Source organism: Cololabis saira, chromosome 1, assembly GCF_033807715.1.
Source record: "Cololabis saira isolate AMF1-May2022 chromosome 1, fColSai1.1, whole genome shotgun sequence".
NCBI lineage: Eukaryota > Metazoa > Chordata > Actinopteri > Beloniformes > Belonidae > Cololabis > Cololabis saira.
The window spans coordinates 21110333-21129749 of record NC_084587.1 but is presented as its reverse complement, the minus strand read 5'-3'; the positions used below and the strand labels follow the sequence as shown (position 1 = coordinate 21129749).

General features: G+C 39.7%; 2 protein-coding genes across 2 annotated transcripts in view; one reads left to right on the top strand and one right to left on the bottom strand.

The window, feature by feature from the left end:
* cntln (centlein, centrosomal protein) overlaps positions 1-19417 on the bottom strand; it is a 185678-nt gene that overhangs the window by 114450 nt on the left and 51811 nt on the right. The gene's annotated exons all lie outside the window — the stretch shown is intronic.
* Positions 11182-19417, top strand: part of bnc2 (basonuclin zinc finger protein 2) — a 168468-nt gene continuing 160232 nt past the window's right edge. Inside the window, exon 1 of the mRNA XM_061717718.1 lies at positions 11182-11536. Within this exon, the coding sequence (XP_061573702.1) occupies positions 11534-11536 (3 nt within the window). The 5' untranslated portion in view covers positions 11182-11533. The remainder of the gene's footprint in view (positions 11537-19417) is intronic.

Sequence of the window (19417 nt, the reverse complement as noted above, 5' to 3'; positions counted from 1 at the left end):
TACGAAGGTTGGAGCAAGCTTAGTGTGAATTAACACCACCTTTCATAATCAAACAAACCAAAAAATGTGTTGTACCGTTTGGTATTTTATTTCTGCAATAGCGGCTGGGAAGCTAATCAGGCCAGGTGGAAAGAAGAATATAAAAAACATCCCAGGTGCTTAGATTAGGGCATCTAGCTCTCCTTTCATTATTATTATTTCAGTCTTTACATATGTGTATTTGTACCTAAAGTGTTATTTTGTTTTGATGATATTCATGATTTTTCTGCAGAAAATGAATGAATGAAAAAATTACATTTGATTGATGTTTTCCTTTTATACAGGAATTTAAATAAATACACATTAGTTGAAGGTATACTGCTTTTTCAATCAATTTCTTTCAAATCACAGGTAACTTTAATGTTTAATTTTCCTGATAAAACATTACAACAAGAAATGAATGAAGAAATAAAACAAGAAATGAATGTACATTTTTATTAAGGATGATCTTTAATAAACATATTTCAATAATACATTGAATTACAGTAACCTGTGTGCAGCATAATTCAAATGAAGCATGAATTAAAATGAACAATTAAGCTTTCATGCAAAATTAGGTTGTTTTACTACAATTATAGGTTGTGAGTAAAATTGTGCTCTGTCAAAAATTGATATAAATTCTAATTTTCACTGGGATATCTGCAACTTAACCTCTGTTCACACAAATAATAATTAAAATCTATTCCTTGATCTGTTGTGGGGCTGGAGAAAGTGTCTGAACCCATTGCTGTGACAGGAACAGGTTTTTAACTTGTGGAATGGTGCGTACAGATAAAATAATATGGTTTTGCTCATGAAGTTATGTGCTTCTCTGAACCAGGGGAAATTAGCTGTCCCCATACAACATGATCTACCACCTTTTATGAAATCCATGAGGATGACTCAGCAAATGTAAATGCAATTGAGGGGCAAATGTAAGCTGCCCTTGCGGGCCTCTTGCATCTAATAGGCCAGCTGTGAAGAGTCTTTAAACAGGACGGCTTTTGCACTGACATTCCCAATAAGTATGCTTGCCTTACTTCTGTTCCGCCTCAGAAGAGTTTAAAGGAAGTTCAAGTACCAGACAGCATTTAATTTACCAAGGGAAGAAGTGACACAGGATTGTGATCATGCAAATGCACCTGCATGAAAAATTCAAGAACCAAATGACAAGCCCTGGCGTGCCAGCGCTGACAGAGGAAGGAAGACAGGCACATCCCGAGGAAAAACATGACACTCCGTAGAGAATTGTGAAAGCACAGTCTCCGCCTGCTGCCTCAGGTAAGTGGGGATATTGTCTGCATTAATGTGGCCTAGCTTTGATACTGTGGGAGGAAAGCATCTGAGAATTGCAGGAGATGACAATAGATACTAAAGAGTCACAAGTCCCCAGCTTTAAAGAAACACTGATTCTACCAATGTCAGTTGGGATGTCAAACCTGCACAGTGTTTAGTAGAACATCACTCCCCCTTACATAGAAATGAGACAGGCTCCAACATGTGAGAGTTTACGGTAAAGCTTTGAACACAGTGACTTTGTAGTGTGGCTGATGGCTCTATTTGTAGAGCTGTAGAGTACGATTAGGTAATAATGAGCCGCTATCACACTGGATGGCTTTTGAAAAAAGAAATCACCTCCCTCAGATCTTGTGCACACCAAATTTACATTCAGTTGCTGACATTTTAAGCCTTGTTTGTACACATTTTATTCAAGTGATGCCCTGAGGAGGGTTATTATTTCTCCCAGTGGAATCTGTGGGAGAATTGTCAGCCACTTTTGACCTCAAGCATGAGCCATCCTCATGCTGAATCCTGTGAGACCTTGGACTGCCTTACAAAACCCCAGGACAGAGAGACCATTGATTACCTCTTCTCGTCCTCCATTTCAGCCTCTGGACATACAATATCTGTATACCTAAATCAGACCATTCCAGCTCCAGACTTTCCCTCACCATAAACCTTACTGTCTTTTTGCCATTATGTGCATTCCTTTTTACATGTGATGCCGATGACCTCCCACAGCCCCCGCCCTCCCATTTCACCACATGCTGTGTGCACAAGCTCCTTCGTTCATGTCTTAACCCAAGCCCCAATGCGCTGACGAGGACCTCTGTTCGACTCCCATCTGATGACCTTCTAGTCCTATCTTCCACAGACAAGAGCCCTCATAAAGGAGGAATTGATCCACACCTCTGAGAGGCCCCAGCATGGGTGTGTGTGTGATTATGTTTTGGTGTATCCATGGTGCCATGAACTACAGAGCCACACTCACTAACAGCTCACCCGACTAATGTGCCATCCCAACCCTGTTGGCCCCTCCAAGGATGTGTGGGAACAAGGATCCAGGCTATTTCCCTCGGGCTCCTGCGAGAGAGCTTGTCCTTTGCTTGGTGAAAGGGTAAATTAAGGTGGTGAGGTTGTATTTAAGTTCATATTTCCCTTGAGTATGAGAGAAGAGAAGAAGGACATGGGACATTGATCGCCCTGAGTAAATGTTGTCCAGTCGGAAAACAGCTTTTAGATGAGAAAGTATTTGTCTTCCATATAATACCAATGCCCCCTCTCTAGTACTTAGGAAGGCTCAAAATAAGACAATTATATACACGACCGTCTCAGAGGTATACCTGGAAAACATACATAAAAGATTTGTGACTATTGTCTTTCACGCTAATACCATCTGAATAAAAGTCTTAAACAGTCTGATTTTAACTATAATTATGTACAATACACGCAGTGAATGTCATGGCTCAAAGATGCACTAGACATCAACACAAAGATATGACAGAGAGAGATAAAAGAAACTGTTGATTTCTGAGGTTTTACACCCTCCATATTACGGTATATTGTCATCATGACAAATGCAACACTCCAATGGACTCAAGATGATCTATGAAGGTTTCCACCTGGTCTACTATTCCAAAAAGTTCTCAACTCATGCTTATTTTAATTTTCCTTGACCCTTTACCAGACACACTACAATATTTGGTAACTTCAGTCTACATCCTATGAATTGTAAAAAGAAAAAAATGACAACATAAAAACAGTTCCTTTAGTACTCTTCAATAAACGTCCAGATTCAAAATATTAAAGTTGCAAGTATTTTATTGAACGCTCCATAAAGGGTTAATTTAGTTGTTTTACTTTTCTATCTTGCTGCAACAATATAATTTCCTTTTGGGGATTCATAAAGTGGCCCTGCTATGGACTGGCTATCTGTCCAGTGCACCCCTGCCTTTTGCTTAAGCTGTAAAAAATTCCACCAGATCCCCATGATCCTTAATAGGAACAAACATGTATAGATGATTAATTAAATAATTAAAGTATTATTATATTCTGTTCACTTTAATTTGATTCAATTCCATTCATTTCAAGTCAATTCCATCAATACAGATACAAAAGTGTGACAGAGTGCAACACAGATAAGATCTAAATCAGCAACTCACAAACATTACGTTCAGTTATCATTAAACTAGTTCACACCTCAATGTGCTTTCTCAAGTTTCATGTTGATTTATAAAAGGCTTTTAATACTGTGGTTTGTGATGAACAAAGTCAACGCTTCATTTTGAGTCATTCTGTAGACAAATTCACAAACAAAAGCATTATTTTCAAATAGGGCCGTGGATGGTTGCAGGGCCTGGCCCTGACTGCTTGATTCACCTTCTTTAAAAGGTGCAGCCATGTCCTCAAATGTTCCTGAAAATGTAGCATTAGTCACGTTCGGCAGGTAAGGACAAATCCTGGTAAATCACATTTCAGCATGTGAAGACAAATCTCATTTAGTAATCTGCAGAAATTGCAGCTCCTCCTCCCCCTCTAATATAGAAAGAAGCTGCAGAGGATAATGTTTTCCTTTGGAAATGTTATGAGTGACTATCACTGATGTAAAAAGTGCTTTTATGTAAAAGCTTAGAATGTTCTTATACTCATAGTAAAACGTGGCCAAAAGAGATACTTCACAGTAGTAATAAGATCCTATAACTCAGGTACTTTAAAACACAGGTATTGTAGTACTTTATCAATTTTTTTAAAATTCAACCACCAGAAAACAATTTTTTCGGTTTTGTTTCATATTCAGAGCAAAATTTGGAAATATAAAGCTCCCTATGTGTTCTATTGACTGAAATATTGTCTGAGGCGGTTTTAGTTATGAGTGTATAAAGAAATGTAACTAACATTAGTTGCCTTTAACAACGTAACAGTACTTTGAACCATTCTCTTCCTTCTTCTTGAGGACAGTAAAAAAGCCAGCTCAAAGGAAACATTTCAAGGTTCGGGGGGGGGGGACCTTTTTGGACTTATCTATGCCACGACGAATGACTAAAATGTAATGGAGAGGAGCACCTCTGTGGATTTGACACATCTACAATTACAGTGTGCCGGCAACTGATGGCCATCCCAGGAGGTAGAACACTTCAGCAGCAGGTTCAATAGCTCATTATCGGTGGTCCCGCTGGATAATTAGTGAACAGTGGGATCTTGTCACCACGACAAATAAACATATACTCTCCCTCCCTAACAATCTGTCTAAACTGTACAACCGAAACAGCTAAGCTGTCTTTTTAAATGCCACCATCGTATGACAGACATTATGGGGTCCTGCATTGTTGTTGTTTTTTGTTCTTTTCATTACTGAAGTGCTATTTAAAAAAAAATAGATAGCACACAAACATTTTGATAATGAGCTTTTAAATGGATAATGTGTTCTTCATCTCAGCACAGAAATATCTAAAAGCTACCAGGTAAATGTCCGGTATTGCATTGTCGTGTGTATTTACACTATTCCATATATTTACAACTGAAGCTTCCTGTGAGTAATCTTGAGTCCCATTAAAATGTTCCAATGACAGAATTAAAGCCAGCTATGATACTTGAACTTGTTTGCTTTCTCTTTTGTTGTGAGTAGATATCATATAAAAAAAGTAAACGGAATTATACTTTTTTTTAGCATACAATTGTGTACAACAAATTGGCCATGCCAGTCACCAAGCAAACACCCATGTTAGCATTATGATATAACAACGATACTCAAAAGGCTTCCAGCAGGGGTTCACCCTAGGGCCTAGGCAGGGTGCAACTTACATGTGGGTTCTATAGTAGAATTCATTTACATAATGTATTTGTTTGTGATGTAATGTCATCAAACTGAAAATTAAATACATTTGGTCTAGGTTTTGTGTGAACATGATTTCTGCCTGTGTCCGTTATGGCTATGAAACAATAGCAGTTTGTGAAACTTTCACTAGTTTTGAATAGTGAATAAATCAGTAGCAATTTAGAGGCTAGAACATTTTGCAGTGAGTCTCAAGGCAAAAGCACCTGAGGTTTGTTTCCTTATTCAGACTTTGTCCAACAGATGCTGTCCGCACATGCACACAGGAGGGAATTCTGTGCTAAAGATGCCTTCCCAAAGCTGGAAGTACTCCAGGGTGGTGCCCAGTTGCATGAAATCTAATGTAATGCAAAAAGTATAAAGAACTGTATGCCTTGGAAATTGCGTTGTTTCATTTAAAGTTCATGCATTATGGTGGATGAGGGTCCATAAGGACTATATTTTCCCTGTTGTTTTCACACATTTTTGTTCTTTCTGATCTTCTGGGCTTCTCATTAGGTATGCAGCTAGATCATCTCTCCAAGAATTTAGGAGTAAATGGTGCAGGCATTTGCATTCTCATATGCAGTCCCTGAAGACCAACTCTGGAAAGTTTCAGAGCTGCTGTGCATGTGTGAAAATGGGTTTGCTGATGACTTTCGTTCAAGAGATGAGTTAATCTCGAGAAAATCAACATAGTTACCATGCTGTCCACCATTTTTAAGCCAAATGCTGTCACCATTGGACTTGGAGTCGTTTTACACTAGCCAGAAATGACCATATTTGGTCAACAAGAAGTTGGATCTCTAACGTGACAGATGAAAGCTAATTGGACAGAAGAACAAATCATTCCGGACAAATATGAATGAAAGAAATGAATTATTCTGAGTCAGCACACTGAAGGTAGATGCATCAGATAATCTTTTGCCTTTTTTTCTGCAGCCTGGATGAAGTTCATAACATGTTTACAAACCGTTTACTGTCACATTCACTTGCTGTTTGGTTGGGTATCAAATGGCTGAGCCATTGATTCAGTTAGATAAAAAGGATTACTTGTTTCAAAATAGACTATCCCACATCATATAAGACATGTTACATATTTGCCCTGTATGTGTAAAAGACACAAGCAAAAAGTAAACCTGCCATTGAAAAATAATTTGGTTTTTGGTATCATAAGAAAAGCAGTTTTTCTCCATCTGCACAGAGTGGATTTTTTTTAATGCCATTTTGCAATTAATAGTAACATTTTGATGGATTAAAGATAATCTCAGTGATCCACTGCTTCCGCAACATATTTTCCGACTTATGTCTTTGTTGGTTTAATTGAGAAACATCTCGCAAATGAATAAATACACTTCTTATTTAAAGCTGCATTTAAAAAGTAATGTGAAGAAAATAATTGTTCAAAAAAAAACTACCACAAGTGCCTTTTTGTACATTTATTCATCTTTCAGCAGGTCTCAGAACTTGATAAACAATAACATTGAATACGTGCAAAACAGAAGAAGATTATAAACTTGAAGCCTGGAAAGACACAGACAGTTTTGTGCATAAAGGACATTGAAATGTTAACCATTTCACGGTGTGACTGGTATATCGATTAACATCAACACTTCTGCTAAAAGCATGTGAGAGAGAAGACTCAACACAGCAGTATAAACAGAGACGGTGACCTTAAACACACTATCTCTGTCTTTCTGTGATTTCTTCCCACTTATTGGCCAACACATCCACACTTAGCCGATACTAACCAATCACATCTTACTTCTCAGGCAAGTTAGAGACTGATGAAGAGCCATGCTTTATGTAAATTAAATACTGAAAGCAGTGTTATAGACATTTTGCAAATATGACAATTTTATGTAAGTGGGAATGTAATGTCAAAAACACGAGAGACCCACTGATGAGATCTATTTGAGATGGGCTGCTACAGTCATACTAGAAGCTGCTTTAACTGTGGAAATTAAAGTCTGCACCGTTTATTGTGTCATTGCAGGTACCTGTTACCCACAAATTATATCAACACACCTCCTGTTTCTTTCAAGAGAGGTTGGGGGAATTTGAATTTGTTGCTTAAGCAGAATCTGCTCCAGCTCTAAGGCAGGCTAAGATGTTCTTTTCAGTATCTCCTGCTCGTAAACACACAGGAGCTGATTGATTATGTTAAGATCTGTGTTTGTTTGGGTCACTCTATACTCTCCCCATCACGACTGTGTTTTTGATGCCTGAGTTTGTTTGCTCTGTGTTACATGAGCACCCTGGAAGATGGCACCAATACTGCTAAATGATCACCCATAATGGACAACATTTTCCTTACAAGTTACCTTACAACGCAGATCTATAGCCAGATTGAAGAACAGGTTTGGTCTTCAATTGTATCTACCTGCCCTGAGCTCCTGAGCTACTGTTTTGGTTGATCCTTAGTTGGGTTGGTTTACTTTCGCAGTGAGTTTAATTACTGTTGTTCTGGGGTTTGAAAACGTCATGTGTTTGTAAACAGTCTCTGTCAATAAGTTTCAACATGTGTTACATGAGTTACTTCTCCCAGAGCTTGCTTTTAAAAAAAATTTTAGGCATCAATTGACTCATTTTTACAAGTTCAACAGTCTCAAACTTTTTGATGTGTATTCATGCTGAGTAGATAAAAAAAAAATGTAAATCTTCTTCATTACATCAAATACATGATGTCTTCAGTGTGTGTTTTATGTAGCTCTGTGATTCTTATTTATGTTCAAGCATTGATGGACAAACGGGGTTTGAAATATCACATTTCCTTTAATCTGTCCAACCCTTGCTCTTAAACATAAATTGTGGAAAAATAAATCATACATTACTTGCAATGGGCAGATTTGTTAGAACATCGGCCAGACATTTTTGAAGTTTAATTCACTAAAGGGGTGACTGACCCTGCTCACACGAAGCAGCCAACCAAGTGATACAGAAGCACGAGTCAAAAGACTTTGAGGTAAAGGTAAATGGAGTGACAAATGGATTGCATTTAAAGCACTTTCCCAGTCCACTCAGTGGGCTTTACTCTAAGAGCCACATTTACTCGTTCACATGCAGCAATACAGTTTTTTTTTTAGTTTTTTTTTAGTTTATGCAGTGCATTTTTCTGTGTTATACAGGCAACAATGAACACAATAAAATCAGATTAGGGGCCAATGTCCTAAGCAGGGACACTTTTGCATATGGGAGGGAGGGGGTACCAGAGATTGAACCGCACAACTGCTGTGTGTCCAGAGATAAAGCAATTTTTTGTTCCTTTTTCAATTTGTATTTTTTAGGGTGGGGGGGGGTGTATAGGTATATTAAACAAAAACAACAAACAAGACATTCCTATTTCTATATTATTACCCGTGAGAGATAAATTCTTTATTTAGTGGTAGCAAATTTGAAAAAATAGCAAAAGGTGAGCTTGGCATACCTGCAATTGATCACTACCTGCATCCTGTACGTTTTGGTATGTATTTTCTTCTCTGCATCTGGTTTCTTTCAGAACTCCTGGGTCAAACCTGGTAGAAACAATTTCATGTGTGCAGAGCACATAAGCCAGTTTATTTCACATCCATGACAACTCTGAAAGGGGTGAATTTTTTTTGTCCCACCACCGCAGGGAAGCATGGCGATGCAGTCGTCCGTTGTATTTGCAGTCTGTGGTTGGAACGTTTACATGCAGGACTTCAACCACGTTTATCTGGGTGTGTTAGTTGGACTGTGAGAAGTTAGGTCTAGCTCGATTTCAGCTGGACACTAATATTTACATGCATTCAAACTACAATGTCAGCTGGACTCATGCGAAATTCTTTTTTTTTTATATCATTGAAGCTTACTGTTAGTTTTCTGCGTATGCATTTGGCACCAGTTTTACACCAGATGCCCTTCCACAGGCATTTTATTCTACTCCACTGTGCAACTCTGTGTGCAATGTGTTCAATTTACTCTTTACAACTGAAAATATTATGTGCACCTGTCTGTGAAATGTCTCATTGTCCACGGTACACTAACACTTGACCTTCATCCTATTGTATAGTTTGTAGTTGTATAGATATTGCATACCTGGAGCTGTAAATAGTCAAGTGTTAATTTTTCATATTTTGCATGCTGCACTTTTTTTTGCCAGATTTTGGTTTATATATATATATTTTTTTTTTGTTTTTGTACTGCTGTTCTGACAATGTGAATTTCCCCATTGTGGGACGATGAAGTAATATCTCATCTTCCTGACATAACTCTCCTTTTTCATGCGGGCCACTACCCACTAGTTGCTGGGGCAAAGGGGGCAATGTGGAGCAGAACCACAACCCGTATCCACGACACCACAGTCACCCTACATTACAAGAAGCTTTATAACTATAGTTTATCCATCCTGTCTTTGTCATAAGGTCTATTATATTATCACATCATGCTGTGCTTACATGTGGAATGCATATCATATTACTGATCCAGTCCTTCTGCTGTCTATATGTTGACTCAACACTGCCCAAAAGAAAACACTTCTGGAGTCTAAAGCAACATAAAAAGCTTTGGAAGTCCACACAACATATTAAAAAAAAAAAAAAAAAAAAGAACTTTTTTTTTTCTTGGACAATCCTTTAAAGGCTTAAAGATTTGGTTGCTCATGTAAGTATGTAATATCTCATTTAATTAGCAATCTAAGCCCTCTGACAAACAGGCATATGGTCCTCGCTCTCCCACGGCCTTGGCCAAGGAATGAATATGCATATCCTGGGACCTCAGTTGCTTGTTACTCTGGAATGAATTCTACACAAGCCTAATCCCTGATCTATTATTTACCCCTTGACCAAACAAGCAAGTGGGGCTTCCAGACGCTTGACTTGATAGAAATGACTGTCCTGGGATTGAGCTGCCTGTCTCACCCCAGTGGAGGAGCCAAGCTGAGGCAGGCAGGCAGGCAGTCACTCAGAGGAGCACAGAATGTTTCTCTCAGAGCTCCCATCTATCGACAAACACACACACACACACACACACACACACACACACACACACACACACACACACACACACACACACACACACACACACACACACACACACACACACACACACACACACACACACACACACACACACACGCGTGTACCCCACACTCCTTCAACTCTTCACTCTTGAGACGTCTCAGTCAAATGTTGAGCAAATCCGCACACAAAAACAAGCGCACATTGAAACTTTAATGAAGCGCACCCAGTTCTGAAGGATCTGAGGGACACTTTAGGAAATCAGTGACACATCCCTGCTGTACACAGCCATAAAGTGTTTCCAAATGCCTAAATCTCGTGTGCAACTCTGCGCGCACAGGCATGTTCTCTGGAGTGTTGAGAAAGTGAAAAATGTTTTCCAAGTAGCCTGAGGGGGGGGAAAAAAAGAAAATAATAAATATATATATATATAAATATCAGTGCTCAAACAACTTTAAAGAGATGGGGAAAATGTTTTTAAAAAGCATTTATTCTGAGTTAGCTTATATATTACCCTTTGAAAATAATAAAAACAAAAAAAAAACAATTTTGATTAATATTCTTTAAACTCAGCCTACAATTTTGACGAATGGAATCAAATTCAATTGCACACGATGCAAAAACAACACTGAATCTTCGCTGCTTTTAGGCTTGCACAAGCCTCGCAGCTTTCTTATCTCGGGGCTAAGGGTTTTTGACGCGTTTTTTTTTTTTTTTTTTTTGGTTGCACGAAGATGCGACTCCTCATGCTGACACGACGTCGTAAATCAACGTCGGGGGCACACAAACTCTCTCCGGACCCGCAGAGGTTTGGGTTCCAGTCACACTGGTCTGAATTCACCCAACTCCACACACAGCAGCACCTTCTGCTCAGCCCAGACTCCGCAGCTCCGCCGCGCTGCTGCTGACTCTGCACAAGGAAATCACCGGGGAAGTGTAGGAAGGCTTTTTTCTTCTTCTCACCCCCCCACAGCCACCCCAGCCACCCCCCCTCAAGGTAGGACAAGCAGTTACATACAGCTTGTTCTTACAAGTGATCCCCAGTGTTTCCTTGGTTCTTTGAGTTTGAAGCGAGGAGAGGCGACAGAGTGTCGTGGTCGCGCGTAATTCTCCGGGAGACCGACGCGTATCCAACCGACGCGCGTTTTTTTTTTCTTTTTTTTTTCTCCCTTCACCTCAGCGAAGCAGCCCGTGACACTTCGATATCCTCGTGGACGAAAAGAACGACTTCTCCCCCCCCTCCCTTGATTCACCTCAAACTGTCATAAACATCGATACAAGTTTGCGAAAAGAGCTCCGACGTGCGAAGCGCCACACAGACTCCAGCGGGCAGGACTGAAAAGCCGAAAGTTCCCCACTTGAGGGCGAAATCAGACTTTTTTGAGGACGCAAAAGTTTGAAAAGTGCCAGGAACTCCGGGGTCTGTCAGACACAACATGCAGCAATGGTAAATATATACATATATATGTCATGTTTGTACTCTCTTCATTCTCCAAAGTAACATCAGAAAAGAGTATTGGAATTGTAAAATGTTCTTGTCAGCATCTGCCTGGTCAGTCATGTGAAATCAAGATAGAAATCTAACCAAGCCGCACTTCGTTTTGGTGGGGTTTGTCAGTGTGACAGTATTTCAAAGAAAACCCCAAACTTTTGTTCCTTTGTTTTGATATTTATTCTTGTCCTTTTCACTTCTTTTTTGTTCTTAAATAAACTAAACCATTTGTGAACATGTAAAGGGCCTCATCTCAACAGAGGGATTTTGACATCTGATTTGTAAGCAAATATTGAAAACTTTACATTAATTCCTTAGTTTTTGTTTTGAAATGGCCACCGGTCTCCTAGAGAGTCACAATATCACAACTTTTAGGTGATGTCTGATGTTTTTTTTCCCCAGATAGAGTTAATTGTCAAACTTTTATTTGTTTAAATGCTGTTTTTTAGGCCTTAGCATTGCAATCAATTGCAGTCAATGCTTCACCCCACAGCAAATATAGGAGGCTGGCAAAAAATGTGCTGTGGGTTTACTTAAATATCATTTTAGTCATTTGTCGGGCCTAAAACCCCACGAGTGACAATCCAGCGCTTCATCTTCCCGCACAGTTCCTCTCTTGGCCGCATGTTGTTTTTATTTAAGATATTAATTTACTTAAATATTCTGTCTTGTTTCAGTTGACATTTGCTCTGTTTGTCACAGTCTAAGAAACAAATGCGTCTGCCTGTGCTTGAAGTCAATGCAAACTAGTGTAGATTGAAATACCTTTTCCAAGTCCTAAATACCAGAGCCCTCTTACCTGTGTCACGGTTCACCTCCTAAAGGAAGCTCAGGCCGCTAAAGGCAAGCCTGTGCCAATGAAACATGAAGCAGAGGAGCATAAAGGTATTTCATATCAGTCTAAGACACTTATCCATGGACATACCTGATACCAGGAGAAGGAAAGAGTAGTAAAATCAGAGGATTATGAAAAATAAATTTGGAAGCACAGTGTAACTTTAAAACACCAAAAGGTGCCTTTACACTTTTGTCAGTGAGCTCTGTGTGTGAGATTAATGTCTAACACAGGGTTTCGGCCTGGTCTAAGTGTGTGTCAGGGAAGTTTGATGGGTTGGTGCTAGTTCTGGAGTGAAAAACGGCAATTTACATTCCTCCAGTGTCATTTCATTACTTTCATCCCTGCGCTTCTGTGTCTCTGACAGAAAAACGGCAATTTCCTTTGCGGCATTAGTCACGCAAACTGAAATTATCATCTTTTTTTTCTTCACACAATTACTTTTAAAGTGGAAGTGAATGAAAGCATCACATAACAATAAAATAAATGTTCTTAGTAAAGAAAAGAAAAAACGAACTCGTATTGAACCAAACTTCCTACAAAAGGTGAACATCCTGTGATGGGCTAGCGACCTGTCAAGACTGCACCCAGCGCTCGCCCTGTATGACACTAAGGTTACGGTCCCCTGTGTGACACAGAACGCGATAAACCGGGTGTGAAAAATGATTGAACAAATGTTGTGGTAAATGTTCTCTTTGTGCAGCAGATAGATGCCCAGCACCAGTCTGCAGTGCTGCTACGTGAGGTTAAAGAAAAAGTTAAAGTTGTCAGCGAGGCTGCAGCTAGGTCGTGATTCCTCTGGGTCTGTGAGAATCAGAGATGGGAGAGTGTGTGAGTGTGTGTGTGTAAGGGGGTGGGTGCCACTGGTTAGTCGGTTCAATAATCTGCTGGACAGGTAGGTCTGTGACGCCCCCCTTAGAGAGGCTGCTAATGAAGAGAAGGGCTGCTTAGTGGTGCTCTGCTCTGACCCCACCAACCCTCCCTGTCCCCCCTGCCGGCTTCCTCTGATTACTGCTCACATCAAGAACTCTCCCCTCACCCCTCGTGCTCCATCCTCTCTCTTCCCCCTGCTTGTCTTGCTTTCTCACTCCAACCTGCTATTTCAAAAGAAGGAGTGTTAAATATGTTATGGCTCTATTGATAAATACTTTTTCAAATTTTATGTACTTTCTGCTTTAATGATTTGGTATTTTATGTGATCAATTTTGGAAGACAAATCACTGCAGTCCATGACCTTCATGTTCCTTCCCATTGTGAGGTGTAGTAATGAGGCTGCACACAAAAGTACTGCTGCTTAACCCAAAAAAAAGTGCAGGTGAAAGGAAACACGAGTGAAGAGTTAGAGCAAAAAGTCAATCGAAATGTATTTCCTCATAACGCTCACGAGTGGTTTCGCTCATGCAAACATGTAAAGATTTTGAGCAAGGCTGAAAGAGACCACTTTTCCTCCCATCTCCAAATGATACCCAGTATCATCAAAGCAACGTTTTTGCCGTGTTTTTATTTATCCAAAGATGGCTCCTTGCCGTACCGATACACTCCCGCTCCGCTCCATCGGTCTTCAGCCTCAGGAATCTCTTGTGTGACTGATAGTGTGTCTTGGCAGTGACAGAAAAGGTAATGTTTTGAAAGGGGGAGTGGGGTCGTGTAGCTAGTGGTGGCTCGGAATAAAAATCTTTGAACAAGACACCGTAACCCGAGCTGTGGGCTTTAGTGACTAAACAGAGACACAGTGAAATGTTAAAACAAATTGGATTGCAGGACTCCTAATTTAATAAAGAGCCCAGTGTGAGACATACTCGATTTAAAACAATATACATGTGAGAGACATAATTACATTTTTGTACCTCTGTTCAGAAAGTGAGAAACTAAATCTTCACACACTTGCACTCTTGAAAATATTATGAAATTTGGTCTGCATTCATGTGATTCTTAACTTAAAAGAGGATGTGCATAAAATAATCTAATGAATAGGTTTAACAGCTGTTATGACATTAGCATTTAAGGTGTGTTTGCATTATAACACAGATTGGTATCTCGTAAGAACTTTAATCTGGAAAATGATAGTATTGTCCGCGATGAGAGCAGATATCGCACTTGGAAATGGCAGGTTCATCAGATTAAAATCAGTCCCTGTGCTATAAATTGTGTTTAAACTGCAAGCTGAAACTCGTTTCTACATCTGCTCAATTTTTATCCCCTTTTTTTTTCACTGCAGGCTTCATCTCACATGTTAATCCAAACACTTTCCTTTAGTTCGGAATCAGGAAGAAGTTTCTGTTAAAGCAAGAACGCGCCAAATTTGTGCAGCAGCTGCACACTCCCTCTGTCTTTATTTAAGGCCACTTTTTGCACAACTCAGCCTTTATAAATGCATGCCTATTGCCTAATGATTTTATTTTTTTTTTGTCTTCTGAGATGCAGTTATAATTCTCAGTGTTTTCAGCTGTAATTTGGGGTGGCCTTAATTGATTCTTTCCAGAACTAATTACCAGCAACTGTTTAAAATAAACACTTCACTGTCTCCGGGTGGCAACGGCCCAACTGGTAGGGAAGCTGCATTTCACTTGTAATCCATACGTTTTTCAGTAGGACTACAATATAATTCATGTCGACGCTATAGCAATACTAGAGAAGCTGGAGCTGTAACGAACAGGAGTGTAGTTGTAACCAAATGGCTCAGTTGGGAGGTATAGGGTTATGTGGTATAATTTATATTTTATAGCTCCCGCCTGCATTGACTGCAGTCCAGAATAAAGTTGTTCGATTTTGTTCCACGAACAGGGAGCGAGAAAATCTGGGATTTTACTTGTGATGGAAACTCCAGACACCACTTTGTTCCTTGTATTTTTTTTCTTCTTTTTTTTTCTTCTCATGTTGAGTCTCATTTTTTTTGCTCTCAGATTAAGGGGAAAAAAAGCTATAACTGCTGTTTTTTGTACACAAAGAGACCAAGAGGATGTTTGTTAGTATTACTGTGTGCATGTTTTTCTCCCTTTTTTGCGGTAGTCTGTGCATTACTGGCTCATGCCCGAGTGACTAAAAAGGGATGGAAGATTTCCTCAGGCCATACAGTGATTTGATTAAAAGAGAATAATTTGCCCTAAAGGTGTCTTTTCCCCTCTCTCCAAAAATGCTGGTGGAAGAAATCTGATATGACAAGATAAGTGGTGGCTCATGAAAAATTCCTGAGGACTGAGACGAAGCATGTTGACTTTGGAATTATTGCCCCAAGTGTCTAGTTCTTTGCAAGTAACTGCGCCTGACAAAGTTATTTTTACCTGAACAAGCTTTGAAACGATTCCACTGCAACTCAGTCTCGAATTCTTTCAATTAGATTCTGTTTGTGTTTTGAACAAAAAGGCTGGACGAGACGAACTCCGCAGTTCAAACCTGCCATTTCATCTCGTTCCGTTTATTTTATGGTATATGGTGACATAACCTTATAAATGGTTATGAGCTGCCAATTTTATGAAGTCGCTGGCTCAGATAGGTTAAATCCATACCTCACTCAGAGAATGAATGAAGCTCGGGGAGTGGCTTTGTCGATAGAAGTTGTGTGTGTTGAGGTCATGTGTTTCACTTTTTAAAAATGTTGTTGTCTTCTGATCACCTGCAATTGTCACTACACCTCTTTGGGAGAATTTGTGCATTTGGAGAGCTCCTTATTCCTCAGCTTAGCAGGTAGCAGTGGGACCTCCATGGGAATGCATACACCATTGCTTGCTGTGCGCTCTTCACCCTCCCAATCCTCTTCTAATTACTATAATTATCCTTTTTTTTGTCCATCTTCATAAACTCAGTAAAGCATCCTGGATGATGGTTTAGTTGTTAGTGTGTGTGATCTCAGTACGACGATTCCGGTTGGTTCTTTAAAACACATTTTTGTGCCCTTTTATAGGCATTTCATTTGGACCCTTTTCAATGAGTGACGCATGGACAATAGTACTTCGATATTAATCAGATTATAGCAATACTCTGATTAAAAAAAATGACTTTGTAATCAGTTAATCCAAATACGGCCATAACTGAAGTAAGCCAAAATTGCATTAGGACATGTGGAGTATGCTGATCATATGGCATTACTGAGACCTATAAACACCTCAATTATAATGTAAAGTCCTGACACAGTTTTCATGGCATTTTGCGGCACAAAGTGGCTTCCACATATGGCAGTTGTGACCCTTAAGGTCGGGTTCATAATGTACGATGGATGAAGCTTTGATGTGTGCCGAAAACGCTTAAAAAAAAAAAATTGGCAAAGGATAATTTTTTCCCGATCATAATTTGGGAGAATCATCTTTGCAACGACAACAGGCTGCAGATACAAATATCATGCGAGATAACTTGCAGTCTTCATAGTATTGACTTCTGTTACCACAACTCCCCCAAATCTGATGCTTTCTCAGTCTCTTAATTTGTTTCATGTTTCTGTTTTTCCAAAGAATAGCTCTATGTAATTTCAAGTTTGGGTTTTAATTATCTAGTTAGTAGTAATCCTAGTTAGTCTTAAGGCTTCTGATGCTGCTTGATATCTGTCACAGCCTGTCTTTGGTCACAAGGCAGTTCTAGCGATCGTCTTTGCTCCTGCCTTACTATAAGATGTATGACCACTGTTTTTGAGCTATGATGACCAGTTTTTCCCACGATTGCACATATTTCGTCTGGGACAGCCAAAATCGTACATTCGGAACCCGGCATTAATCCCACCGGGGTGTGAAACGGCTGTTTGGTGCCAGTTACTGTGAGTGTGGAGCCGGTTAGAAGTGTCCCAGAAGCAATCGTTCCGCTCTGTTCCGTCAAAGATATGCGTCGAGTATATTTTGGCGCTCGATCCCAGCTGGCAGGAAGTCAGACAAGAGAATGGCATAGTAAAGCTGATGCATTTTCAAAATAAAACACCAAGAGCAGGCTCTGATTCCTACATCAACATTACTTTCAGAATGTTTCAGAGGACACTCCAACCACATAAGAGGATAGGTTTATTTTCAAAGTCACAAAGCACATTTTACTTGATACCGCTCATTGTTTTTATATGTAAATTAGTAGAGAGGACAGAACATTTCGAGACACAGCTCTTTCAGCGAGGAGATTTCTGTGTGATTCTTTCACAAAAAATTCAGGTAAATTCACAATATCACCTCTTCTGTGGAGCCGGCAGCACTTGCGAGGGCTCTGCTTTTGAAAGCCTGCTAGTGGAACCCTAAGTTGTGTTGAGGATGTTGCAAAACCAGATCACAATGGCTCTGCTCCTGGTGGGACGTGAATGTGAGTGTGACTGTTTGTGGACAAAACAAAAATAGACAGCAATAAGACACTTTACTCGAAGCGTGTGATAAATTAGGGATGACACACTGTCAGTGCATTGTTGTATCATAAAAGAAAAATATCATTTTGTGTTTGGTGTTGTTCCATTAAATCATGTGGGAAAGACTGGAATGGGTATTGTGATGAGTTTTTTCTTTCCTTCTGAAGAATGCACAAAGAGTGGACATTCAAACTGCAGTTTAAAAGACATTAAAATGTCCACTAGTTTTTATCTTACAGTAGCTGTGCATATTTCCTTGAGGAGTGACAGAAGTCTTAGAGACATTAGGAATGTCAAACTGTGCTCTTTAAAGGTCCCATATGATGCAGTTTTTTTTTTTTTTTTTTTTTAACTCTGACTGAGACTCAAACTCTCTGGGTCTGTTTAATCACACAGACTAAATCTTGTCTTTCTCTGTGTGCTCCTTGAGCACCCTGTTTGGTCTTCCCCTTCCTCCATCCCTCATCACTGTGCTGTTATAGATTACCTCCCAAAATTAGATCAGATACATTGCTGCCAGTCATGTACCATGGCAACATATACAATTGGAGGATCTTTTTTTGTATTTTTGATCAGCTGGCACAAGCAGTGGCTTGCTGTCATCTTTTATGCTACTTAGCGCTTTACTCATGTTTGAGCATACTGTAGCTGCGCTGTGAATAAAGATCCAACAGAGCACAGTCATTCATGTTTTAAAGAGAATATGTTTAGTTGTGCTGTTGATTTTACTAACAGACAACCGTGACTGGCTGTGTGTTGGCCTGGAAGGGTCCAAGGACGAAGCTTAGCTAAGCAGCCGAAAGCTTGTGCTAACTGAGCCAACGTTTGGTTAGCACAAGCTGTCGATACATTTCAAAAGCAGCCGAGTTCTTACTAGTCCTCATTCTGCCCAGTTGCAACACGGCGCTGTGCAGTACGAGGAAAAAGAGGCATCAAAACCACTCTTCAGAAAACGTATGGGCGATGTCCTGGAGAGTATTTCCAGTAATTGTACAGTCTGGGGATAGATACATGGGGTGAGATGAGCCGTGCTCGGAGTTTAAAAGATCAATCTGCATATGCAAATTCTGCTTATGTTAAGCAAAAGCCATTTTGAAAGAAAAAAAAATCACAGAAGCTCCTAGCATGCCTGCTTTTTTAAATCTTTTATTTTACTACTTATTCAGTTGTGCACCTCTTGAAATGACAGCTGGATGGCCTGAAAACTGTTACAGTTTTAGTCAATTTTGAACTTTTGAAAGTCAGAAAAGGCCCAATATGGAAATATGGAATAAATATTCTTGAAACACATTTTGTACACAGCTTAATGGGAATTTTATCTTAAAGGCAGTGCTTACATCATCCATGTAAAAGTCATGGTGATTTCTGTGTGAAACGGTGAAATAAAGTTCACATTCCGCTAAGTGTGCACAGGTGGACCTTGGGAAGCTTGTTAACACGTGTCTCATTGAGTTTGTGACTTTGTGACTGCTGGATACCATTGCCATTTATACTGCCAGTTCCAGGAAGTATTGCTGCGCCTGTCCTGAATGGGAAAACCATTGCATGAAAATTTCATTATGCTACTTCACAGGAGTAATTTGGCAAGCTTGTAGCATCCATTAGTGGACTCTGTGTGTGGGGATATAGTTGTACAGTGCTATACCTTTTATTTTATATCCAGTATTACAGTATTCCAGAGAATAACTCACTG